At 38.0% G+C, this 27701-nt stretch overlaps 1 protein-coding gene across 5 annotated transcripts in view; it reads left to right on the top strand.

Moving 5' to 3' along the window:
* Window positions 1–27701, top strand: part of PIBF1 (progesterone immunomodulatory binding factor 1) — a 235728-nt gene that overhangs the window by 188225 nt on the left and 19802 nt on the right. For 3 of the 5 annotated variants that reach the window (XM_036301811.1, XM_036301812.1, XM_036301810.1), the window contains exons 15-16: window positions 8609–8739; window positions 18138–18222. In XM_036301811.1, coding sequence (XP_036157704.1) covers window positions 8609–8739; window positions 18138–18222 — 216 coding nt within the window. Of the gene's footprint in view, window positions 1–8608; window positions 8740–16064; window positions 16093–18137; window positions 18223–27701 lie in introns of those variants that run through there. The other 2 variants (XM_036301813.1, XR_004966411.1) reach the window with 2 other exon arrangements.

Genomic DNA, 27701 nt, shown 5'->3' with positions numbered 1-27701 from the left:
TTACGTATATGATTTCTGAGTCACTAATTACTAAAACTTCCCTATAAGGAAAGATTACTAACAATAAGCAAAGTGAGTAATTACAAAACTTTTTTAATACTAATTATTATAGTTACAGAAAGACTTTAAAACCATATTTGGAGGAATTAAATTATTCAAATATATTTATTTCAAAAATAGAAATTATCACTTTTTAAGAAACATGAACATATTTTTAATTTCCTGAGGAATTAATATAAATTTGGGGGATTTAGAAGCCTACAAACAAGTTTATAAAGAAACATATCCTTAAAACTGACAGCACTACAGTAGTTTCTGTTATCCAGAGAGGGAGGTGATTGTAGGTTGTGTATTAAAGACACCTTTTTAAAATACAGCTAATATATATAATTGCTATAATGAAAAAAAAATTGAACTAAAATAATTAAGGCTAACACCTGCTTTTTTATTTTTATGCAATTGAAATTAGACTTGATAAACTTTAAACATAGCTCATTCTAGACCACAGCTAACTACAGTCTGTAAATGCCCTGTCTTCTCCTCCCCTGCCTCCCTCTGCCCCCTACACACACACACACACACACACACACACACACACACTCTGTCTATTCTGCACTTTGAAATACAAAGCAACTTGTCAGTTCAGTTTATTCAGTTAGGGTCAGTTCTGTGAAAACAACGTCAGGGCAATTGTTTGATTTAATTAACTAGTGAAACTGGTCATACAGGTAAGTGGAACCTAGTTTTATTTTTTTCCAGCTGCATACTTGAATGTTCATAAAGTAACTTAGTAGAGTAATAAAATTCCAGTGACATTGTAATAGATTTTAAAGAATGATTACCAAAGCAAGTAAAAAGACACTAAAACCCAAACTATAGAAAATATTCATGGTATTTTTTTCTTTACGGCTCCGCTTTCAGGATAATGAATTGTGTCCAAAAAAGAAGTCTTCTTTCACTATTCATTTCCTTTTCTTTGAGGTATCTTTTCCTGGCCTGTACTTAATGTAACCAAAAGAAAATATGCTAATATAATGCAGATGAATAATTTAAATAACTTTTACAAAATAGTTCCCAAACTGCAAGCACATTTCCTCTTAGCAGTTGGTCTGTCCCTCGTGGCTTCACTTTTCTACTTACCCGCCTGGACCTCATGATTGATCATTTTAAAAATAATTATTTCTGCCCATCCCCACCTCCACCCCCCATTCTCTCTGCTTTTTGCTGTATCTTCCACTCTACACACCCTGCTATTCTCTACATTTTTAGGTCCTAGGCTGCTAGTCACTCTTTTTTTTTTTTTTTTTTTGGTGGGCAGAAAACCAAAAATTTCAATGCTAAAATAAATATGTTTAGATATTAATTTTTTTAAATGTTGATCTTATAAATGTACTTTATTTGAGAGGAATGTATAAATCATTCCTTGTTCCAGAAAAGCAGCAAGTCTCTTGCCTCAACTTCTTAAGGGTTATGAAGTAAAGAAGAAAAAATGTTTAAACATATGAAATGCTAGAGTTTTATTGTCAAATAACATTTTATGGTCATAGTAGTTTGGAAATTTTTTTTCTGTATAATAGAATACTCCCTTCCCCATACCCACCAGTTTTGTTGTGATTGTTTAGTTTTTGCATACCCACCTTTCAAATATGTTTTTGAGACTCATTGTGTACCAAAGTAGGGTCCTGCTAATACTGACAGTGCTATGTTTAGCCCTATGTTTACATTTGCTTAGGGAAAAGATCAAATACGAATTAGAAGAAAAACTAAGGTTGATTTTGGTGTATAATTTGATAAGATCCTTTAGAAAAAAACTTTGGTCTATATGTCAAGATCATTAAATAGTCATACCCCTTAACCTAGTACATTCTGAGAAAAAAATTGAACAAAGAAAATATTAATTTTTTAAAAAATCTATAATATAAAAAAATTTGTTGTAGCATTTTTTGTACTAGTCAAAATTTGATAACATCCTAAATATTTATTACTATAAGTAGTGTAACTAAATTATGGCACATTAGTTTACTAGACCTTTTTGCAGCCATTAGAAGAGGTCAGTGGGGGGAAAGGGATATATGTAATACTTTCAACAATAAAGATTTTTTAAAAGATAGGTAGATGATAGGTAGGTAGATAGATAGATAAAAATTAATAATCCAACAAGGAAATTAAGAAAACAATTCCCTTTGTAATAGCCTCAAAAAGAATAAAAATAAAGTATATTTAATCAAATAGGAGAAAGATTTGTACATGGAAAATTACAAAACATTAATGCAATGAAGAAGACCTGATAAATGGACAGACATCCTATGTTCATGGAAGACAATATTGTTAAAATGATAATACTGCCCAAAGTGATTTACAGATTCAGTTCAAAATCCCAATGACAATTTTTACAGATATAGAAAATCCATTCTAAAATTTATATGAAATTTCAAGGGACCCTGAATGACCGAAACAATCTTAAAAAGGAAAAACAAAGTTGGACGACTCTATCTATAATAATAAAAGCATAATATGCTAATTAGACCAGACAGCTGAACGACCTTCTGGATGTCATTCCAGACATCCTTCCGGACGAAGCCGCTGTGGCGGAGGCCCAGGCAGAGGCGGTTAGGGATGATCAGGCAGGCAAGCGAGCAGTTAGGGATGATCAGGCAGGCAGGCAAGCAGTTAGGGGTGATCAGACAGGCAGGTAAGCAGTTAGGGGTGATCAGGCAGGCAGGCAAGTGGTTAGGGGTGATCAAGCAGGCAGGCAAGCAGTTAGGGGTGATCAGGCAGGCAGGCAGAGTGGTTAGGGGCCATCAGGCAGGCAAGCAGGTAAGCCGTTAGGAGCCAGCAGTCCTGGATTATGAGAGGGATGTCCAACTGCCTAAATCAGCAGTCAGACATCCCCCGGGGGGTCCCAGATTATGAAAGGGTGCAGGCTGGGCTAAGGGATCCTTCCCCCCACCCCATCCCCCACCCCATGTATGAATATTGTGCACCAGACCTCTAGTCTGATTATAAAACTTACTACAAAGCTACAGTGATTAAAACAATGTTGTACTATCATAGGATAGACATAGACCAGTGATAGCAAACCTTTTTTTTTAATTAAATCTTTATTGTTCAGATTATTACAGTTGTTCCTCTTTTTTCACCCCATAGCTCCCCTCCACCCAGTTCCCACCCCACCCTCTGCCATTACCCCCGCCACCCACTGTCCTCATCCATAGGTGTACAATTTTTGTCCAGTCTCTTCCCGCACCCCCCACACCCCTTCCCCCCCTGAGAATAGTCAGTCCACCCCCTTTCTATGTCCCTGATTCTATTATATTCACCAGTTTATTCTGTGCATCAGATTATTTATTCACTTGATTTTTAGATTCACTTGTTGATAGATGTGTATTTGTTCATAATTTGTATCTTTACCTTTTTCTTCTTCTTCCTCTTCTTAAAGGATACCGTTCAGCATTTCATATAATACTGGTTTGGTGGTGATGAATCCCTTTAGCTTTTTCTTATCTGTGAAGCTCTTTATCTGACCTTCAATTCTGAATGATAGCTTTGCAGGGTAAAGTAATCTAGGTTGTAGATTCTTGCTATTCATCACTTTGAATATTTCTTACCACTCCCTTCTGGCCTGCATAGTTTCTGTTGAGAAATCAGCTGACAGTCTTATGGGTACTCCCTTGTAGGTAACTGATTGTTTTTCTCTTGCTGCTTTTAAGATTCTCTCTTTGTCTTTTGCTCTTGGCATTTTAATTATGATGTGTCTTGGTGTGGTCCTCTTTGGATTCCTTTTGTATGGGGCTCTCTGTGCTTCCTGGACTTGTAAGTCTATTTCTTTCACCAGGTAGGGGAAGTTTCCTGTCATTATTTCTTCAAATGGGTTTTCAATATCTTGCTCTCTCTCTTTTTCTGGCACCCCCATAATTTGGATGTTGGTACGCTTGAAGTTGTCCCAGAGGGTCCTTACACTATCTTCGTATTTTTGGTTTCTTTTTTCCTTTTGTTTTTCTGGTTGGGTGATTTTTGCTTCTTCGTATTTCAAATCTTTGACTTGATTCTTGCGATCCTCTAGTCTGTTGTTGGAACTCTGCATAATATCCTTTATTTCAGTCAGTGTATGCTTAATTTCTAGTTGGTCCTTTTTCATAACCTTGAGGGTCTCACTAGATTTCTTGAGGGTCTCACTAAATTTATCGGTGGTCTCACTAGATTTCTTGAGGTTCTCACTAAATTTATCGGCGGTTTCCATAAAATTCTTGAAAAACCTTATAAATGTGGTTTTGAACTCTATATCCAGTAGTTTGCTTTCCTCCATTTTTGTCATTTGTGACTTGTTTCTTTGTCTCCGCATTTTTTATGCTTCCCTGTGTTGATAGAGTGGCTTTCTGTGTTAGGTGTCTTATAGGGCCCAGTGGCTCAGCCTCCCCAATTACCTGAGGTAGACACTCTTGGTGACCCCTTTGTGGGCTTTGTGCACAGTCTTGTTGTAGTTAAGTCTTGATTGTTGTAGGTATCACTGGGAGGAATTGACCTCCAGACCAATTGGCTGTGAGAATCAGCTGTGTCTGCAGTGGGAGAACTTCTGAGCTGGAGACACCCTTAGGGGCAAGAGTTGCTTCAGTGGGGCTTTGGTGCTCACTGAGTCTGCCCCCTGAATGTGTCACTTATGGATCTGAGGAGTTATAATCTGGATGGTCCCACTCTGACCACTGGGTACACTGGCTCTTGGATCTCTAAGGAGGTGCTAATTTAGCCTCTGCCTGAGGCTACCCAGCAGGAGCTATGGAGAGATCTTTATGGATTCCTCTTCTTTTGGGGGGGTTTGGAGGTGCCCAGATGAGGCCCAGCTATGAAGCAATGCAAGCTGCTGTGGGGCCTTGGACCTTCTTTTGGAAGTTCTGGGTCTTTCTGATTCAGCTGCAGTTTGTTAGGTAATTTTCAGGGCCAAGCCTTTCATATGCAAAATCCCCTGGGCACAACTTGGGTGGGCGGGGTCTCAGGGAATCAACAGGGCAGAGCAAACAGTTATGGCTGCTCCCCAGTCCTACCCTAAGAGGCTCCACGTCTCAGTGTCCCGGTAATCACTGCAAGCACCTCTGAGAGAAAGCCGCCCTTGAGTTTCGCCCGATGCCAGACAGTCCAGTTTCTCCCCATATGAGTCTGGGTCCCCAGAGACTCACCCGGAACTGGAGTTCAGAGAAGTCAGGAGCTTGAGACTCCTTCCTGATTGAAAAAGACAACCGCATCCTCAGCTGCCAGCCCTTTTGGCTTGCGCCTCCATACCTCTGCACTTTACTTTCACACCTCCTCTGAGTCTCAGTGCTTTTCTCTTTCCTTCTAGGTGTAGAATTTTCACTCAGCCAGCCTTCCTGTGGTTCTGGCTGATGTCCGTTTTATCTTTTAGTTGTATTTTTGAAGTGGTTGTGCGAGGCAGCAATTTCCGGTGTTTACCTATGCCGCCATCTTCCTTTTTTTTTTTTTTTTTTTTGATGGCGAACCTTTTGAGCTTGGCGTGTTAGCATTTTGAAAAACCCTAACTTAACTCTGGTGCCGTGTCACAAATATTGATATTTGCAACCATAGTAAAACAAAGATTTATATTTTTGATATTTATTTTATATATTTAAATGCCATTTAACAAAGAAAAATCAACCAAAAAAATGAGTTCATGTGTCACCTCTGACACGCGTGTCATAGGTTCTCCATCACTAACATAGACTGATGGAATAGCATAGAGAGCCCAGAAATAAACCCTTACACATGGTTAGTGGTTTCTCCACAAGGTTGCCAAGACCATTCAATGGAGAAAAGATAGTCTTGTCAACAAATGATGCTGGTAAAACTGCATATCTACATGTAAAAGAATGAAATTGGAACCATATTGCATACTGTATATAAAAATTAAGTCAAAATGAACTGAAGAGCTAAATATCAGAGCTAAGGATATAAAACCCATACAAGAAAACATAGGAGCAAATCTTCATGACCTTGGATTTGGCAATTGTTTTTTTTAAATGACACCAAAAGTACAAGCACCAAAAGAAAAACAGTGAAAAAGACATCGCAGAAACAGAGAAATATTTGCAAATAATATACCTACTAAGGATTCAATATCCAGAATATATAAAGAAAACCTACAACTCAAAAAAAAAAAAACCTACTCGAAAAATGAGCAAAAGACATTTCTCCAAAGAGGACATACAAATAGCCAATAAGCACGTGAAATAGCAATTTCGGCAAGGAAGTCAAGAAATCGGAACCAAGCACATTGTTGGTAGGATGCATCCACTGTGGAAAACAATTGGCAGTTCCTGAAAAAGTTAAATATAGAATTACCATATGACCCAGCAATTCCACTTCACTCCTACCTAGATCCAAAGGAATTGAAGATAGGTACTCAAACAGATACTTATATACCACTATTCATAGCAGCATTAGTCACAATATCCAGGAAGTGGAAACAATTGAAATATCCATCAATAGATAAATTAATAAAGAAAATGTGCTATAAGCATGCAATGGAATATTATCCTATACTAGAGGCCTGGTGCATGAAAATTCATGCACTGCAGGGGGGTCCCTCAGCCCGGCCTGCCCCCTCTTACAGTCCGGGAGCCCTCAAGGGGCGGGAGGCAACCCGGTGATCAGGGGAAGGCAATGCCCCCATCATACCTCTGCTGCTGCCACTGCTGGCAGCGCAAGCCTCGGCCAGCCCTGGTTACCTGAGCCTCGGGCGGCACTGGGTGGCTGGGCACCGACATCCAAGGCATACCTGCACCTCGGGCCGGCCCTAGTTGGCTGGGCACTGACATCTGAGGCTTGCCTGTGCCTCAGGTGTCAACTGGGCAGCCGACATCCAAGGCTTGCCTATGCCTCGGGCTGGCCCTAGGCAGCTGGGCTGTTGATATACAAGGCTTGCCTGCGCCTTGGGCCTGCCCTTGGGGCTGAGAGCAGATCTGGCTGCACCACATGCCTGCCACCGCCTACCCTGAAAGGGCTGGGGGACTCTGGCAGAGCTGAGGGGACTGGGCACCGCCATCTTTGTGATGGTGTGACAGTCAGTTTGTATATTCCCTCTTTATTAGATAGGCTAACAGAAGTGTAATATCCAAATTGACCGAACGGTGGAACGACTGGTCACTATGATACACACTGACCTCCAGGGGGCAAGCGCTCAATACAGGAGCTGCCCCCAGCCCACAGGCCCAGATGAGGAATGGGGAACCTGGGGTGGGTGGTGGTGGATGTGGGCAGCACCAGGCCAAGGCCCCCACTTCACCAGTTGCCCCACACACAGAAGGCAACTGGCGGCAGGGGGCAGGGCAGGTGAGCGGGCAGGAACAGCCAACCTCTCAGTCCCTCCCCCCAAGTGGCAGCCTCTGATTGCCTGATGGCGAACGGGGAACCAGGGGTGGGTGGTGGCAGGGGGCCGGCTGCCGGCAGCCCGGGAAGATGGCCCTGATCACACGCCACGCCTAGGGACTGTACCTGTGCACAAATTTCATGCGTCGGGTCTCTAGTTTAACCATAAAAGGGAATACAGTTCTGATACATGGTACAACATAGATGAACCTTGAAAATATTACATTAAGTGAAATAAGGAGATATAAAATATCAAATATTATGTGATTTCACTTACAAGAGGTACCTAGAGTAGGCAAGTTGACAAAGACACAAAGTAGAATAGAGGTTTCCGTGAACTGGATGGGAGGGAATGTTTTGGCTTCATGGGAACAGAGTTTCTTTTGGAGCTGATGAAAATGTTCTGGAAATAGATACTAACAATGGTTACACAACAGTGTGAATATGCTTAATGAAATGGTTAAAATGATAAATTTTGTTAATGTTTTAACCATAGTTTTTTAGAATGTTAATTATACATAGTGATTTAGGTACATAAGTTATCTATTTTACAAATAGAGATGGAAGGAAATATGAAGGCTTGGAAAAATTACTAAATTTTGTGATTATATTATTTTGAATAAAAATAAAGCTCAAGCCGTAACCAGTTTGGCTCTGTGGATAGAGCGTCAGCCTGCAGACTGAAAAGTTCCAGGTTTGATTCTAGTCAAGGGCATGTACCTTGGTTTTGGGCACATCCCCAGTAGGGGGTGTGCAGGAGGGAGCTGATCGATGTTTCTCTCTCTCATCGATGTTTCTCTCTATCCCTCTCCCTTCCTCTCTAAAAAAATCAATAAAATATATTTAAAAAAGAAGAAGAAAAATGTAAAGGTAAAAATTATAATAAATAAATAAATAAAGCTCAAATAAAATATTTTCCTTGGTAGCCAGTGGATATTCATTAAAAAAAGAAATTTTGCATCACATAGCTTCTCAGACTGACAGATGGTAAGAAAATATAGTTAGCCCTTCCCCAAAGTTGGAAATAATATTTTATATTTTATTTAAATTTTTCTTCCCTTTTACATAGTCATTATTGTTGTTGAGAATAGCTATATTGATTAATTTTTTAAACTTTCCAATTTACACAGGGAAAGCTTTTCAGAGTAATTATTATAAGGGAGAGTAGGTATACTGTATCTGTGCTAGAGCATTTTGAATACTTTTAGTTTCTTATAAAATTTTCTAGGTTTTAATGAAATCTGTTTTTCTTTAGCTTGACAGGGCTAACTCTCTGTTAAATCAAGCTCAACAACCTTACAGATATCTAATTGAATCGGTGCGTCAGAGAGATTCTAAGATTGATTCACTAAAGGAGTGTATTACACGGCTTGAGAAAGATGTCAGGTAAATCATCTACAAATCTTTTATTTGAGTAATAACGTAATACTGCTGTAGAGGAATTTGGTTTGTATATTATGGAGAAAAAATTAACTAATGATAGTGGTCTTAAAATGTAATGAGTATTAAATTTCTATTAGAAAAACTAGGTCACATCACGTTAGGTGTTCATATTCCACCTTATGGTCAGAAGTTTTAGCCTGACATAACAATGCTACACATTTAACAAAGCACTTTACTAGCATGACAACTATCTGGTCCTCGATCCCTAGATACTGTCTCTATTGGATTGACCAAAGAGAGAAGGGGAACACAACCAGATGCCATTTATGAAGTCAAAATTACTTTTTAAACATAAAATGTATACATTTACTTAGATTCCTGTTGACTTTGCCAAGGACTTTTTAGGCCTTTTTTCCTCTGAATCTTTAAGTAACCCATGAATTATCTAAATGTACATAAAATTATTTCACTTCCTTATATTGAAGTTGTTTTCTTATATAACACCTTATCCAAAAGACTTGCTCCATTTAATACTTACCCAAATTCTTTACATGTTCATCTATATGACCATTTTAGTCTTTTTAAATTGCAATAAAACAATGATGCTATACATAAAGAAAAAGGTTTTAATTTGTGAATGGTTGGCTAATTGACCTGTTGTTAGATTTTAAGCTTATTAGAATAAATTATTCTAATATGCAAATTATTAACCTATTAATAAATACTAAAGCAGAGAATAAGATGGAAATTGTTAAATTAAGGAATTGGAAAACAGTAAGGAGAAAATAGTTTTTAAATCCAGGTTTCCTAAGTTTGGTTTTATATAACCAAAAATAAAAAACTCTGGGTTATTAACTCCAAAAGGATGAGTGTTTTGTTGTTGTTGTTGAATCACCTAATTATCTTCTCTTGTTTCTACCCCAACCAAAATAATTGGTCCAGAACTTTACTCCTGATGTAATTTTTGATGATTTAATTAAATAATTTAAAATCACATTTATGCTTTAAACATCAACATAAATAATTTCTTTCTAGATTAAACTTAGTTAAAATTATATTTAGAATATATATAAGCCAGCATTAATAAATCAAATTAATTAAACAATTATTCTATACATAGCTACTTGGGGCAATAGATTCTGTTTTATCATTTACAGAGTACCTGGTTATCTTAGGGAAATTGAGAAAAGAACCCCTAATAAAATTTTTTCTTCCTATATTATGTTTCTGTTATAGTTGAAATTTTATATTGAGTCATTTTACCTTTGTAATCTTGGAGGAGGATATATAAAAGGCCTGTGGAAAAAATATTGCCTCTTTCACAATAAATTGCCTCTTTCACAAATTATTTTACATTCAAATAATTTTATTTGAATTTTTATCTTAGATAAAAATTTAAGAATTAAAATAGCTGAAAATGTTGACTATAGAGAAAAATAATAGATGGCTGTAGGAGAAAATTATAAAGATGAGCAAATTCAGCCCTAGGAAAATGAAGCAACTTTTCTTCCAAGAACATAACAACTTTGTTGTAGGGCCAAAATTTGAATCCAGATCTGTCTGCTTTCTAAATCTGTAGTCTTAAGCATTATGTTTTACTGCCTCCTTATGTTCTATTCTGAATAAGGGATAATTTTTCATTGATTAGTATAATTAAAGAAGAAAAGCCAAAAAATAATGTAGAAAAATGATTAAAAGTAGGGCTTAAGTAAATTGATAATTGTGATAAGCACAATGGATATGTTGGGTTATATTTTTCTCTCTTATTTCAAAATATTTCATAATGAAGTTAAAAGAAAACAGATTTTAAAGAAGTAAATTACATGAGCTCAACTCCAGTACTTAGTTGTAAATTGGAACAAGTCAACTGAACTCTCCCAGTGGTCGGCAAACTGCAGCTCAGCAAACCGAGGCTCGCAAGCCACATGCGGCTCTTTGGCCCCTTGAGTGTGGCTCTTCCACAAAATACCGGCTCTTTCACAAAATACCGACTTCTGCATATGGGCCACGAAGTTTCAATCGCACTGTACATGCGCACCCGCACGTGGTATTTTGTGGAAGAGCCACACTCAAGAGGCCAAAGAGCCACATGTGGCTCGCGAGCCGCGGTTTGCCAACCACGGCTCTAAACCGTTGTTCAATAGAACTTTGTGTAATGATAAAAACATATCACATCTATGCTGTACAGTATGATATCCACTATCTGTTCAGCATTTGAAATGTGGCTAGTGTTACTGAAAAACTAAATTATTTATTTTATTTAAATTAATTTTAATTTCCACTTGTAGCTAATAGCTATGGTATTGGACAGTATACCCATTTTTTTATTTGTAAAATGAGGTAGGCACTGACAGCACCTAACTTATATGATTCTGAAGATTAAATGATGTAATGTTTGTAATACCACTGTGCCTATACATACACAAATGTATGATATTGTTAGTATTTATCTTATATTTAACAAATTTTTATATGTGCATTACCGACTTTTTTCTTTTTTTTTAGTCTTTATTATTGAGAGTATTACAGATGTCCTCCACTTTCCCCCTTGCCCGGTCTCTGTTTATATTTTATTCATTTTATTGTGTTTATTAGTTTCCACATACAAGCAAGATCATATGATATTTGTCTTGCTCTGACTGGCTTATTTCCAAATTTTCATGTTGAAATTATCTTAAAATTGAAAAATAGCCCAGCTTTTGTGGCTCAGTGGTTGAGCATTGACCCATGAACCAGGAGGTCATGGTTCAATTCCCAATCAGGGCATATCCCGGGTTGTGGGCTCGATCCCCAGTAGGGGGCGTGCAGGAGGCAACCAATCTATGATTCTCTCTCATCATTGATATTTCTATCTCTCTCCCTCACCCTTCCTCTCTCTCTGAAATCAATAAAATAAAAAAATAAAGTGAGAAATAACATTTCTCAAAATATGTTGATAAGACTCCTTTAATAACAGCAAGAGTAATCATAAAATCTATGCCAATTATGTAATTTAGTACTACAAAAAAAATTTGTGCTAAACATCTGATTCCTTTAAAGCTATCTGTGTTTCATAAATTTCCTATATAATAAAGGGGTAATATGCAAGTTAACCCTCACGCCCTCACAAGATGGCTGCCTATGACCAGGCCGACCAAACAACTGAACAAGCAGGCTGCGTGGGGCGACCAGGCCGGCGGGGGGGTTAGTGAGGGACGACCAAATGACTGAACAGCAGGCTGCGTGGGGCGACCAGGCCGGCGGGGGGGTTAGTGAGGGACGACCAAATGACTGAACAGCAGGCTGCGTGGGGCGACCAGGCCGGCAAGGGGGTTAGTGAGGGACGACCAAATGACTGAACAGCAGGCTGCGTGGGGCGACCAGGCCAGGAGGAGGGTTAGTGAGGAACGACCAAATGACTGAACAGCAGGCTGCGTGGGGCGACCAGGCCGGCAAGGGGTTAGTGAGGGACGACCAAATGGCTGAACAGCAGACTGTGTGGGGCGACCAGGCCGGCGGGGGGGTTAGTGAGGGACAACCAAATGACTGAACAGCAGGCTGCGTGGGGCGACCAGGCCGGCGGGGGGGTTAGTGAGGGACACCAAATGACTGAACAGCAGGCTGCGTGGGGCGACCAGGCCGGCGGGGGGGTTAGTGAGGGACGACCAAATGACTGACCAGCAGGCTGCGTGGGGCGACCAGGCCGGCGGGGGGGTTAGTGAGGGACGACCAAATGACTGAACAGCAGGCTGCGTGGGGCGACCAGGCCGGCAGGGGGGTTAGTGAGGGACGACCAAATGACTGAACAGCAGGCTGCATGGGGCGACCAGGCCGGCGGGGGGTTAGTGAGGGACGACCAAATGACTGAACAGCAGGCTGCGTGGGGCGACCAGGCCGGCGGGGGGGTTAGTGAGGGATGACCAAATGACTGAACAGCAGGCTGCGTGGGGCGACCAGGCCGGCGGGGGGGTTAGTGAGGGGCAACCAAATGACTGAACAGCAGGCTGCATGGGGCGACCAGGCCGGCAGGGGGGTTAGTGAGGGGCAACCAAATGACTGAACAGCAGGCTGCGTGGGGCGACCAGGCTGGGGGGGGGGGGGGGGAGGGTGCAGTTGGAGGTGACCAGGCCAGCAGGGGGGGCAGTTGTGGGCAGCCAGGCCGGGGGGGGGGGGCAGTTAGGGACAACCAGGTCAGCAGAGGGGGGCAGTTGGGGATGACCAGGCCGGCTGGGGGGGGGGCATGGAGGGGTGACCAGGCTGGCAGGGAGGGGGCAGTTGGGGAGACCTGGCTGGCAGCGGGGGGCAGTTAGGGGCAATCAGGCCAGCAGGGGTGGGGGGGGGCAGTTAGGGTGACCAGGCAGGCAGACAGGTGAGCGATTAGGAGCCAGTGGTCCAGGATTGTGAGAGGGGTGTCCAACTGCCGATCCCAGGGATCGGGCCTAAACTGGCAGTTGGACATCCCCCAAGGGGTCCCGGATTGGAGAGGGTGCAGGCTGGGCTGAGGGGACGCCACCTCTCCCGTGCACGAATTTCATGCACAAGGCCTCTAGTATTGCATAATATTTTAGTACATTCTGAAATAATATTTCACAGGATACAAAAGCTTGCTTTTAACCAAAGCAACTATCTTCTGAAGTGAAAAATCAAGTTAATTTCGATAGTTTAATTATGGCCTTTGAGATGCTGTATATGTACTTGATGACAGGAATGTGAAATGATGTCATGCCATAAAAAAGCCCAGTCAACAAGTCAGATACAGCAAGATAGGTCCTAGTGCTATCTGATCACCCTTCTCTGAGCTGATGACATTTCAAATGTAATGGAATTATCCTGGGCTTTTAATGTACATCAACCTGGTTTCTTTTCTCAGGGTAAATGTGTCTGTAAAATATAGATATTAATGTGAACATCAAGGGATAGTTGTGAAAATTAAATGAAGTAACAAATATAAAGCATCTGGCACATGAAAGAAATTCAGTAAATGTTACTTCCATTTGTCCTTCATTAATTCAAAATTTAAACATTAGCTGGCCCATCAAAAAAATAAATAAATAAAAGGACTACTAAGAGATGATGTTCCTTGAAAATTCCTGTTCCTTTTTTGCTGGGTGTTGATTGTAATAATAAAGAATATTTATATTAATTGATTGTTTTTAGAAATGTTTCTCTAGCTTATACAATAAAACTCTTTTTAAAGAAATGAATAATGTTATCATTTTCATAGAAAATAAAATAATACCACTATACCACATCCACAACTTGCAAGTTTAGCTAATTATACAATATATTCAACGTCTGGGAAGGTTAGAGTAAATACACACTAAAATGAATCATTATAAGCATGTCAAAAGCTAACATTTAACTACTTTAAATTCCTCATCACTAACATAATAATTTGTTCTAAAGGTAACAGTGTTTATTCTCCTCCACCAAACTACAAGAGACAGTCTGCATTATGTAGTTTGATTTGTAGTTCAAAACTGAAGAAAGCATGGAAACAACAATTAGCATAAATTTTGTTTCCTGACGTCAGTTTTTGGTTTATTCATAGCTAGCAGTTTAAGGAAGAAAAGAGTACATTGTCAACTTCTTTTGTATGGCTAAGCCAGGGTATATTGATCCAGGAAGTTAAGGAGCAAGATAGCAGGAATATGTTTTCCTATAGCAGGTGAAATAGAGCCATAAACATGAATTCCTGAGTAATAATTAACAGTGAATTGAACAATTATGGGTGTAATATACCATTCATGATAGATGTGCTTACAAGGATATTTGTTTTGTAGTTGCTTTATGAGTCACGCATAGAAGCTTTATATTTGTAAAGGTTAGTTGCCACTGTTATAAAATGTGTCTTATAGAGACTGAACTTCTATTTGAGTAATTACATACATACTGAAAGAACACAGTGTAATAATCATCATATTTAGTTTTAGAAACCCACATGTGGAAGGTGGTCTCCCTTGTGGTTCAAGGGCAAGAGAAGGCTAAGACTTTAAAAATACATATTCAAGTATTGTCTGTGGACTTCATACTATTTGTGATAAAACTGGTGTCCTACAGATAGAACACAGTTACTCTGTAAATCAATTTATCCACCCACCTTTTGTTCCATGTTACATGGTTATTTTGCTATTTAAATAAGGAATATTTATTCTGGAAAAAATTAAAGTTTACATATAAAGCATTTCTAATGAATTATCCAGTTAAAATTCTTTAATTACATCAACATTCTATTCCTGTTACACTACATTTTATTTAATGGACTTGTTGGTATTTGAGAGTGTGTGCATGTGTGTATGTGTGTATGAACTGCATGTGAGTGTACTAGTATATATACATGTACTATGTGTGTGTATACATGTATATGAACATTAGCATATATCTGTTCCTTGGAAAATCCTATTTCTATTTACTGGATTATTTTAATTCTGAAAAATATTTTCTAAAGGAAAAAAAATGTTTTACTTGGCCATAGAAAATAATTACTAGGCCATAAAAAAAGTGATTCTAGCCCTAGCTGGTTTGGCTCAGTGGATAGAGTGTCAGCCTGTGGACTGAAAGGTACCAGGTTTGATTCTGGTCAAGGGCACATAAAGGTTACAGGCTCGATCCCTGGCGCTGGTCAGGGTGCGTACGGGAGGCAACCAATTGATGTGTCTCTCTCATATCAATGTTTTTCTCTCTCTGTCTCTCCCCCTCCCTTCCACTCTCTCTAAAAATCAATGGAAAAATATCCTCAGGTGAGGATTAACAACAACAACAAAAAAATTTTTTAAGTGATAATAGCCCAGCCAGTATTGACCTATAAACCAGGAGGTCATGGTTCGATTTCCCAATCAGGGCACATGCCAGAATTGTAGGCTCAGTCCCCCAGTGGGGGGTGTGCAGGAGGCAGCAGGTCAGTGATTCTCTCTCTCATTATTGATATTTCTATTCCTCTCTCTTCCTGTCTGAAATCAATAAAAAAATATATTTTTTAAAGTGATTCTAGCTAAAAATAGATTAGAATTCCAGAGTTATAGAAATAGCTGATCTTTACCATACTTTGAGGAACTCTCTAGAACATGTCACTCAGTTTCCTTCATATCATTTAGTTCTTTTCAGTTCTGTGGCTCAGTAGGATTTCTGACGCCTAACTCCAAAAGTCAGTTTGTTTTTCCACTGAGCCACATTTACCTTTATTGGCATTTAATTACTGTTTTCCTCTGATGCCTGTTTTTTTCATCTAAACTAGTAACACTGTATAGTATTTATATAGAGTTTTATGTGTTTAATGCTTTGTATAATTATTCATTAGATAATTCACGTATCCGTTTGACATGCACCAGTATTATTTTCCACTTTTACAGATGTAGAAACTGAGGTTTGGTGGGCAGCGTACTGTGCTTTATATATAGCACACAGTTGAGTCAGTGGCACACACAGTTGGAGACACAATTGTATCTAGTCTTTCTTCTCAGAGGGGAAGTTCTCCATTACTAGGAAGGAGGAGAATGTGAGTTTTCCCCCTTAAGTCCTTGGAATTACCAGTTTTTCCAGAATATCTACTATAATGCCTTGGGTTTTAAGAACAACTTCCTGCCTGGCATTGTAAAAATTTGTAGCTTTCCATTTTCTTAAACTTAAAACATCTAACCTGTTCAGCAAAACAATTCTCATTAATTTTACCTTCATGGAATTGTTTTGACATTTAAGGAATTATTAGTATGTAGCTTAAGTTCATTATTGCTTTTCTTAATTCTTTCGTACTGCTGGCTGAGTAGATTCATTCCCGTGGCTTTCAGACTATGTTTTATTTAATGATCCTAATTAACTTTTATATGTTGAATAATTAAACTCCAAACAGTGTAAGATAAGCCCCAAATATTTATCTTTTAAAATAGTATATCCTTAACAATTAGGCTCCTCACCCTTTCCTATCAGAAAATAGGCACATCAAATGGAAATGCACAATGCAGACTTAGAAATTAAAGTTTGAACTAAGAATTTGGAGACAAAAATTGTTTTCCCAAGTTTACCACAGACCAAATATCTGATTCAATTCTCTAGCTCAGTTATATACTTAGTAATTTAGTATGCGGTAAATTATAAAATACATACTACTTCTGTTTTAAGGAGAAGTGTTTTAATTTGATTTCCAGTGTCTATAGAGGTTTTTTTATATTTTAAAGTATGTATTTTTTTATTTCAGAGAGGAAGAAAGAGATAGAAACATCAGTGATGAAAATTATTGATTGGCTGCCTCCTGCCCACCCCCTACTGAGGATCGCGCCTGCAACCTGGGCGTGTACCCTGAATAGGAATCAAACCATGACCTCCTGGTTCAGAGGTCGATGTTCAACCGCTGAGCCACTCCAGCTGGGCATATAGAGTGTTACTATTTTGTCCATACATACTTTCTTTCTTTTTTTTTTTTTTTAAATATACTTTATTGATTTTTTACAGAGAGGAAGGGAGAGAGATAGTTAGAAATATCGATGAGAGAGAAACATTGATTAGCTGCCTCCTGCACATCTCCCACTGGGGATGTGCCCGCAACCCAGGTACATGCCCTTGACCGGAATCGAACCCGGGACCCTTGAGTCCGCAGGCCGACGCTCTATCCACTGAGCCAAACCGGTTTCGGCCATACATACTTTCTTTTTACCTTTTCTATAAGTCATACTTCATCTTTTTATATTTTGTGAGTAAATAGTCATCTTTGAAAATATCAATTTCATGTCCAGCCGGTGTGGCTCAGTGGTTGAACATTTACCTATGAACCAGGAGATCATGGTTGGAGTCCCAGTCAGGGCACACGCCCAGGTTGCAGGCTCAGTCCTCAGTAGGGGGTGGGCAGGAGGCAGCAGATCAATGATTCTCTCTCATCGTTGATGCTTCCATCTCCTTCTCCCTTCCTCTCTAAAATCAATGAAATATATTTATAAAAGAAAATGTCTTCATACAAAGTTACTAGGTATTTGATTAGATCAAACATTACAGTGGCTGGTCTGATATCTTTATGGGCTATAAATTTATCTTTGAGGGGTGGATACAGGGATTGACCAAAAAGAAAAAAGAGAGAGAAAAAAAAAAATCATGGTCACAGATAACAGTGTGGTGATTGGGGCGGGGGGGGGGGGGGGCGGGTAGTAAAGGGGGGGTAAATGCTGTTGGAAGGAGACTTGACTTGGGGTGGTGTACAGATGATGTGTTGTGAAATTGAGCACCTGAAATCTGTATAATTTTGTAAACCAGTATCACCCCCAATAAATTGAATAAAAAGGATAAAATAAATAATTTTTAAATAAACATATTTTTAATTTAAAATTTTTTATTTTAATTCAAAACATCAGATTTATTTTTAGTATTTTGTTATTTACAATTTGTTAATTAAATGTAAACCAATACTCACTTTAAACCTTGGTGTGTGTTTTTTTCAGCAATTTAAATAAAGAAAAGTCAGCTTTACTACAGATGAAAAATCAAATGGCGTTAGATTTAGAGCAACTTCTAAATCATCGTGAGGTACGTTTTCCATTTTGTTATAATTTTTACCACTTTAGGATTTTTTTAAGGTCCATGTTGGGTTAAGAGTATTGAATCCCAGTTCATTAATGAATTCTCACATTTGCATCTCACTGTGATCTGGCCCTTTATATTTAACTTGGGATAGTTCTTTCTTTATGACTTAATTTGTATTTTATTTTTTTATGTGTTAAGTCTTATTCTTGGGATGCCCCTTCTTCTTAATCCCTCATTGTCTTATTCATATCTGTCATTACATTTCCACGTTATTTAATAATTATTTATTTATCTCACTAAATTGTAAATTTTTTTATTGTACCTGTCTTATTCACCATTGTATGCCTAGAGCCTAGTGAACAATATTTGTGTGCATTTTAAATTTTATAAAGTTTTTTCTTTCATATGTTCCTCACCAAAAATCTTTTAGAGTTAATAAAATCCCCATTTTATAAAAGGAGAAATGAGTTTTAGGTGGCTTGCTCAAAGCCAGTTAGTAACTAAGAGAAAACCCGTTTTTTAAGCCAGATTTATTGCAGAATAATATACATACAATAAAATTTACTCTTTTAAGCATACATTTCTATAATTTTTTACTAACTCTCACAGTTGTTGTGTAGCCAGTATCACAATTGGTATGTGAAATAATTCCATCACCCCAGAAAGTTCCCTTATGCTCCTTTGTAGTTACCCTTTTCCCCAAATAGAATCCTAGTAACCACTGATCTGTTTTAGTCATTTGTTCCTTTTCCTTACTGAGTAATATTCCAATGTATGGATGTACCAAAGTTTTTAAATCATTCACCAGTTGATGGACATTGGAGGGCATCTGTAAATAAAGCTGTTGTAAACATTTATGTGTGTGTTTGTGTAAAAATAAGTTTTTATTTCTCTTGGTAAATACCCAGGAGCAGTATTACGGGCTCATATGGAAACTGTATGTTTACCTTTATAAGGAAATGCCAAACTATTTTCCAAAGTGACTGTACCTTTTGCATTCCCACCAGCAGTGAATGAGAGTTCCAGTTTCTCAGCATTCTCCCCAGCAGTTGGTATTAAATACATTTAATCCAATGTATTTTTTCCACTGAGCTATCACTGCCTTTTGTTAGCCATGTTTTTACCATTTTGTTATCCTAAGAGAGGAGTGCTCAAAACAGATCATTGGTGTATCTGGAAGACATTTTTCCATTCTGGGAAAGACATACCAGATATTTGAGAAAAAATTATTGGAAGGATATTATTGAGAGAAATGAAGTTGGGAATATTACTGGAAGCACTTCAAAGGTGCATATCCTAGAAATTGTGTCAGGGGATTGGGGGATTGTCTCTATATTAGAAATGGCCTTTGAAGTGAGTTCTCTTAGAGGTATATTTTATATAATGGGTAAAAGAGATAAGAAGGTGTCCCTGGTTTGGCCAGTACGGCTCGGTGGTTGAGCATCAACCTATGAACCAGGAGGTCACGGTTCAATTCCAGATCAGGGCTCATGTCTGAGTTGTGGGCTCATTCCCAGGAGAGGGCATGCAGGAGGCAGTGGGTCAGTGATTCTCCCTTCCTCTCTGATAGCAATAAAAAAATATGTATATTTAAAAAGGTGTCTCTGGACTAGATTTTAGAGATGACTTTTAGGTAGATAAGTAGATCTGAATACAGGTTACAGATTAGGAAAAGCTCCTTTGAAGATATTTATACGTTTTTCTGACTCCAGCATACCAGGCCTTATCTACCGTCACTTACGGTATGTCCTAGAATTCTGCCTTCAAATAATTGTTTCTTCATTGTGGAAACCTGACTCACTCACTCACTATGTGGATTTGCACAAATGTGTTTAACTTGAGTATTTAAGAGATAATAACTACAGGTTTCATTCAGTCATACCAACTTTTTTTTTTCATTAAGTTTGCACAGGAAGTATGTTTTTCAGAATGGCAATTCTCATGTGATTTTTTTAAAATATATTTTATTGATTTTTTACAGAGAGGAAGGGAGAGAGATAGAGAGTTAGAAACATCGATGAGAGAGACACATTGATCAGCTGCCTCCTGCACATCTCTTACTGGGGATGTGCCCAAAACCCAGGTACATGCCCTTGACCGGAATCGAATCTGGGACCTTTCAGTCCACAGGCCGACGCTCTATCCACTGAGCCAAACCGGTTTCGGCTCTCATGTGATTTTTAGAGAATTAGGCTAGACTCTGAAAAATAGATGAGCAGCTTTAATTTATAAATTTTGTACATCACACTTGAAATCACATTATTCATGAGCCCAAACAAAAGCTAAAAGTTTTACTCACTGCCAGGGCTGGCCAGCAGCCCCTGAACAGCGGATGAACAGATTACTCCAACATAGTTTCACTATGAAGGAGAGGGCTAAGGGACGGTCTGGCCAAAGGAGCCAGGCAGCCTCGATTGCCTGCCTCGTTAGCCTTTATTGGAATTTTTAGCTTTGGATGCAATCAGTAGGGTGAGTAATCTTGGGAAGACACATGTGTTTACATTGTCCTCTAGGCAGGGGCATCCAGAGATTAAGCATAAGGATTCCAGTAAACACCTGGGGGTCTGCATGTGCACAGACTTGTTTGGAAAGGTCAAGGAATAATTAGGGGCGCCACCTTCGACACTCCCCTAAGACTCCCCTAAGTCGGAATTCCAAAAAACAGGGCAGGCGGCCTTCCACACACTTCCCTTTCATCAGAATGTTCTCCTTATAACTTTCCAACCAAGTCTCCTATGCTCCCCAACAAGTCACTGGGTTGAAAATTGAGTGGTATAGAACAAAATGTTTTAACATGAAAATTAAATAATAGCAAGATGAAACTACTCACATAAACTGCCTACTATGGCATGGAATCAGTGCAATTCACATGAATACATATCTAATTAATAATTGTCAGTTAATATTCATGCATTTAGTAATAGCTTCATTTTGGCAATTATATTTTAATAATCCAACTTTATGACTTTTCTTAATGCCAAACCTCTAAAGAAAAGTAGCTTTTTTCTTTATAAAGCAAATAAAAGTTTAAAAAAACAAGTCTGAGACAAGTTTTCAGTTTTTTTTTTCTGAGAAACAGTTTAAATACCAGCGTGCATAGTGTGTGCAGATGCAAAAAGCAAGTACATACTGCTTTTATGGAAACAACAGCCATTGACCCAAGGAAGTGCTTGACTATTCACTTGACCATTTACTTGAAACAGAACCTACAGGATTGATTTATTCATCTCATAGCTCTTGAGGGCCAAGTGCTCAGAATAGCCAGTAGGTATAGTTGGATAAGAATAACTCAGATACCTTCACATTGTATTTCCGGTAATTTTGTCTTGTCAGTAAGTATTCTAAATTAGTGTGTGTTTCTGGACCTTGTTACAGTCTTAAAAATTATTGAGTACCCCAAAGAGGTTTTGTTTATGTTATTCCTATTGATATTAACGATATTAGAAATTAAAATGGAGAACTTTAAAATAAAAAATAAATAAAATTTAAAAATAAAGAAGAACTCCGATAAATATAATGTTTGAAAGTGAAAAGCAGGGCTGAGACTAAATTGAGGCAAGCAGGGCAAACAGGGCCCCAGAGAGAGGAGATGTCCAGTCTCAGAGGTGTGCACAATGTAGAGTTGGCACCTGACAGCTTCCTTCCCTTACTCCAAACATGTCAAACTCACGGCCCGCAGGCTACATGCGGCCCACAACGGATATTTTTGTGGCCAGCCAATATAATGGTATGTAAGAAATGTTTTAATAAAAATGTCTAACTTAATTTTTACAATATCCTGTTATATATAATTATTAATAATGAACTACAGTGTTCACCAATGACTGATTGCTATAATCGTGTTGCATTCATTTCCCTTACGTGCCTTACTCGGCGCACCATTTCTCTCCACTAATACTAGCAGTGAATATTTTAGCAGCCGATGGCCACGTCATTAGTCTTGGATTGACTTGTTTGGTGTGCACAACAGGAAATATTTCGCTTTTGGAAACCAAGAAAAATAGGTTTATTTGTGTTACACTTATTAATTTGTGCAGTTATTCAGTGTCTGGTAAATTAATGTTCAAGAAAAAATATCAATTTTTATTAAAATGCTCTATTATTTTATGTTAACATTTATTTCAGCCATTTGTATTCAGCATGTCTCTATCGAAATAAACCTACATTTCTATGAAAAGTGAATCTTTTGTTTTTTTGTGACCCACATAAACTTAAACCTTGTTTATTTGGCCTGTGTTAGCCTTTGAGTTTGACATGCTTGCCCTAGTCAAGATCCTGGAAAAATTATCTGAGTCATTGTTTTAATCAGCTAAATTTTCTCTGTTTCAATTAATGATTCATAAAGAGACCAAATGAACATTTTAAAATTATTGTCCTCTTTTGCACTGGACAGCTCTAATTTTTTAACCAGTATCATTTAGTTCATATAAGACTATATGTGGTCATGTAATATAATCACTAGCTCATTTACATAGCTTTTAAGTATGTATTAAAAAAGAAAACTGGTGGGATAATTCTAGATTGACAATATTAGGACATTTGGGACATGGGCACAGAAGGTTTTTATTTTTTTATTAATAGTAGCTCAAAATTATTAGTTTCAAAGTAACTCCTCTCATGTTAGGTTCAATTGTGATCTAAAGATTTCTAAAAATGATAAAATTATCGGCCTCCTATTCTACAAATTATTTAGCATTTACTCATTCAAAAAATGGTTGTGGGTGTTTGGAATTATGAGTAGTATATTAGGTGATTTTTGCTCTCAACTTTTCCTTAGAGAAAAATGTATCTATCCTATCTAATAACAGACAAACATTAAAATTCACTCTGATAACTGATATTTTAACTGACAAATTAAAGAAGCTCTTCTACAGCAAAGAACAATTTTAGAGAACTATCTGAAAGCAGTAATAGGAAGTCATATCAGAAAAGTTTACCTAGAATACAGCTGTTCCTGAAACCCTGGACGTGGTAGTTGTAGCCATAGCAACCTCTATGTGTGTCGGGCCTCTAAGGAATAATATATATTTGTGAAATATAAGATGTTTCTAGCCCAGCTGGTGTGGCCCAGTGGTTGAACGTCGACCTATGAACCAGGAAGTCACGGTTTGATTCCCAGTCAAGGCACATTCCCAGGTTGTGGCCTCGATCCCGAGTAAGGGTTGTGCAAGAGGCAGCTGATCAATGATTTTCATCAGTGATATTTCTCCCTCTCCCTCTCTCTTTCTCTCTGAAATCAATTAAAATATATTTTAAAAAATAAATAAAGATGTTTCTAAGTCCTGGGACTCTTCTACCCTTTTATTCAGTACTCCCGCCAATAACATCTCTCAGGGTCCACACAGGCATAATAACCAACCACTGCTTGCTAAGTGCCTAGCATGGGCAAGACCTTGCCTGAATGTTGGACTAACTTCCATTATCCCAGATGACTTGCCTCTTACTGCAGTGTGTGTCCCTTAACAAAAAGAAAATAAACCCTGCAGTTAGCCAGGTTTCTTAAAAGTGAAGTCACAGTATAATTATCATTCTTTTATGGTATGTTTATGTTCCAGGATTCTAACTGACATGTTCTTTGTGATTTCTCGGAAAGTTTCAAGAACATTTCAGCATCACAAGTGTCCTTAGGCAATGCACTTCATAAATGGTTCAAACAAATTACATTTTTCCATATGTGTGTCATTCTTTTTGGTTCATACTTAACAGTTCTGAGATTTTCTTAAGAATACCTTTTAACATGTTTTTCTCATACACCTATGTAGTTAAATTTTATAGTCAGCATGACTAGGAAAAAAAACAACTCCACTAAGTGGGTAAGTTAATTTTGTTTTAATGAGGATATAATTATTTTTCAGATTCATACATTTCTCATCATAATGGTGCTCTTCAAATTAAAATTTATTTCTAATTGAAAATAAATGAGTATTTTAAAGAAAGACAGTTGTTATAGTGAAACCCAAAGCACACATATAGTATAAGTCATATTTTCCCTATAGTGCTTTAGAATGCTTTATTTTTTTTCATCCAAGGGTATATGTATTCAGGTCTGAGGAAAGTAAGGGAGAAAACTATTGCAGAAAATACTCTTTGCAAATGTTGACTTTATATATACTTTAAATAAGACAGAACCAAACCTATTGTATAACTTCTTTCTACCAAAATGTTGAAAACACTTTTAGATCAGTGTGTTATGCTACCATACACATTTAAGGGTCAGTTATAGATTGCTTTCAATCAAATGTGTCTGGGAATGAGCAATCAGACAGAGAAAGGAAAAGTTTTACGTTATCCTTCGTAATGAGAGAGGTGGCCCTTGGCCTATGCCTTCTAGAAGTCAAAAGGACATTAAGCTTGTCCCTAACATAGGTATTCTTCAGCTCATAATAAGAATATTTTTATATTTCTTTGTAGTTCTTTGTATATTCATTTGTTCCAAACCTCACGAGAGCCTTGTGATGGTCTTACACTCGTTTCACAGAAGCAGCGATGGGATCTCAGTTGTCCATTCTGTGGAATGTTAATTCCTCAATTTTTTTTAAATATATTTTTATTGATTTCAGAGAGGAAGGAAGAGGGAAAGAGATAGAAACATCAATGATGAGAGAGAATTATTGATCAGCTGCCTCCTGCATGTCCCACACTGGCGATCAAGCCTGCAACCCGGGCATGTGCCCTGACTGGGGAATCAAACTGTGACCTCCTGGTTCATAGATCGACGCTCAACCACTGAGCCATGCCAGTCGGGCATACCTCCTCAATTTTGAGTGGCATAAAAAACTCTTGAATTTCTTTTAGATTGTACTCTGTGGACCTCTATGTTTGTGTGGACTTGTACAGAGAACTTAGTAGAACTAGGTCATATTATCTTAAGTTTCATAAGTGTCTTGGCTCTTTAATCTTTTCATCATCTTCTTTACAAATATCTTTGTTGTATCCTGTAAGTAACACACTGTGTTGTGTGAAGCAATATAATATCTCATCATAAAAATATTTTATCTGTGTATATATGCCCTTTTAACTTCTTTCACATCTATTATGTATTGTACAGACCTGTCCTTTTCTTTTTTTTAAAGAATGAAATGTGTATTTTTCCCACTACATTTTAGAAGTTTAGTATGTTTTCTTTTACAAAGTTAAATACACTTCTTTTTTTTTTTTTTTATCAGTAAAGAACAAGTAAATGACCTCTTGCTATCATTTCTAACCCTGTGTTTTTATGACTCTTAGTATAGTAGCAGTTATAACAAACCAAACAATTCTAAGACATAAGGAGACACAAAACAAACTGCAGAGCTATAAAATGAGTCTCTGGAACTTGTGGTGGCCAGGAGAGAATATTGACAATGATATGAGATAATTATGGTCATAATTCTGTTAGGTACCATATTGGCATGTTTTGATATAAACTTAACAAGTCACTGATCACATATCAAGGAGCTGTCGCTGAGAGAAGACTGGGGAGTAACGTGGAGAAAGTATAGGCCCTGAAGTGAGTCACACTCTGGAAACCGGTGCTCAAAACAGAGGATAGAGTTCAAAACCTACCAGATTATACTGAAATAGTGAAGGCCAGAAAATAGCGAGCAAGTAGATGAATACTGTTACAGAAGGGAACGCCAGGCACTAAAAGGACATGAATACCAGCAGACAAAGCAGTCAGACGTCTGAGGCGCTGTTCAGTGAGCAGGTGATCTAAAGGGTCCACACAAACCAATCAGAACAGAATCAAGGTGCCCATACTTCTCAGTGGCAGTAGGTTTCAACTCGGGGGCCTACTTCAGCATGTTAATACAGCTTCCTCTACCTGGGTCACGGTTGAGAATGACCTTAAGATAATATCCAAGTTCAGGGAAGAATGTTTCAGGTGATTAATTAAGTCTCCTAAGCTATGACAGCACAATCATTTCTCATTTGTTTAAACACTTGAGCTCTCGCTAAGCTTTCAGTCATAGGGTATGTCTCCAAAAATGTTGATGTCATCGGAAATGTTTCAGACTAAGGAGTAGATTGGCCTTATTCCACTTTGCTCTACCCAGGACTTCTTTCTTTATTCTGTTCTAGGCCCCAAATTTTTATCACTAGCAGGTAATCTGAGGAAAACAATTTAGATGATGAAAGGATTCTTTTCAGTCACAAGAGAGATGAATGAACTGGGGGTGTTGAGAGAAGACTTAGATATAAGAAATTCAAAATAAGCATATGAACGAGGCAATAATAGACTTGTTATCCATGTCTCCAAAGGTTGGGATTAAAACCTAATGGTAGGCTGCCATCATTTTGGGGCTCAGCCATCTGGTTTTCCAGATGACCTATTAAATTTATAATTCTTTAGCCCCCCCCCCCAAAAAAAAGCCAACTAATGGTAAACATTATAAGGAGACCTGTTTTGTTTATTTTTTTTTTGCTTCGTTTTGTTATTATTGTCACTGTTGTTATATTGCCTTGTTTTTTATAGATGCTAGGTTAAATAACTTGAAGAACCCTTCCAAACCTAAAATTGTGTACGTCAAAAGCCTTGATAGAAGGTATCTGCATTGTGTAAATAACAGATCTGAACCCAAAGAGACCTGCATTTGAATCCTAGTTTCACTTCTTAGTAGCTAATGAACTTGGCTAAATTTCTAAAAATCTTCTAAACCTTAGTTTCCTCATCTTCAAACTTCAGTTAATATCTACCTGCTGGGTATTTAGGAGAGTTTTAAATTATTATGTAAAATAAAGCTTGGATAGTAGATACTCAGTGAATGTTGATTCTTGTCCTTTCTCTTCCTCTCTCCACACCTAAAAACTTTATATCCTCCCCTTGAGGTAAAGAGACATCCTAGCATGAGGTTAGCCTACATGCTGGGAGAGGTATTTAGATGGAAAGACAGAGGGACTGTGGAAAGCAGTGTGCAGCTCTGGGGACTCAGGCTATTCTCTAACAGTTTTGCCATGTAAAATCTATTTTGTCTTGTATTTAGACTATAGTGCATTGGCATTCAAGGTATAATTTTAATTTCATCAAAAATCATACATTAAACACTGTGCTGAAATTTGCTTTGATAATGTAAAATTCTTATTGAGCACTCTATAGAATAGATGATTGAATTAAATTTACATTTTCTTTTAAACTGTGAATTGTGTTAGATATGATAATGGTATCTTGGTATTATTTTAAAACTTTATCTCTCAAAAATCTCTACTAAAGTGTTTATAAGTGAAGTGATCTGAGATCTGAAATCTGCTTTAAAATATTTTCCAAAATACTGGTAAGGAAACAGATTTAACAATGTTGACAAAACAATCTGGCAGTTCCTCAAACAGTTAAATATGGAGTTGCCATGTGACCCAGCAATTCCACTCTGAAGTGTACACCCAAGAGAAATGACAACATCCACACAAAAATTTGGGCATGAATGTTTAAAGCAGCATTATTCACAATAGCCAAAAGGTAGATACAACCCAAATAGCCATCCGTTGATGAATGGAAAACAAAATGT

Source organism: Myotis myotis, unplaced genomic scaffold (assembly GCF_014108235.1).
Source record: "Myotis myotis isolate mMyoMyo1 unplaced genomic scaffold, mMyoMyo1.p scaffold_m19_p_3, whole genome shotgun sequence".
NCBI classification, from domain to species: domain Eukaryota; kingdom Metazoa; phylum Chordata; class Mammalia; order Chiroptera; family Vespertilionidae; genus Myotis; species Myotis myotis.
The sequence above is the reverse complement of the archived record's forward strand: the minus strand, read 5'-3'. Positions and strand labels throughout refer to the sequence as shown.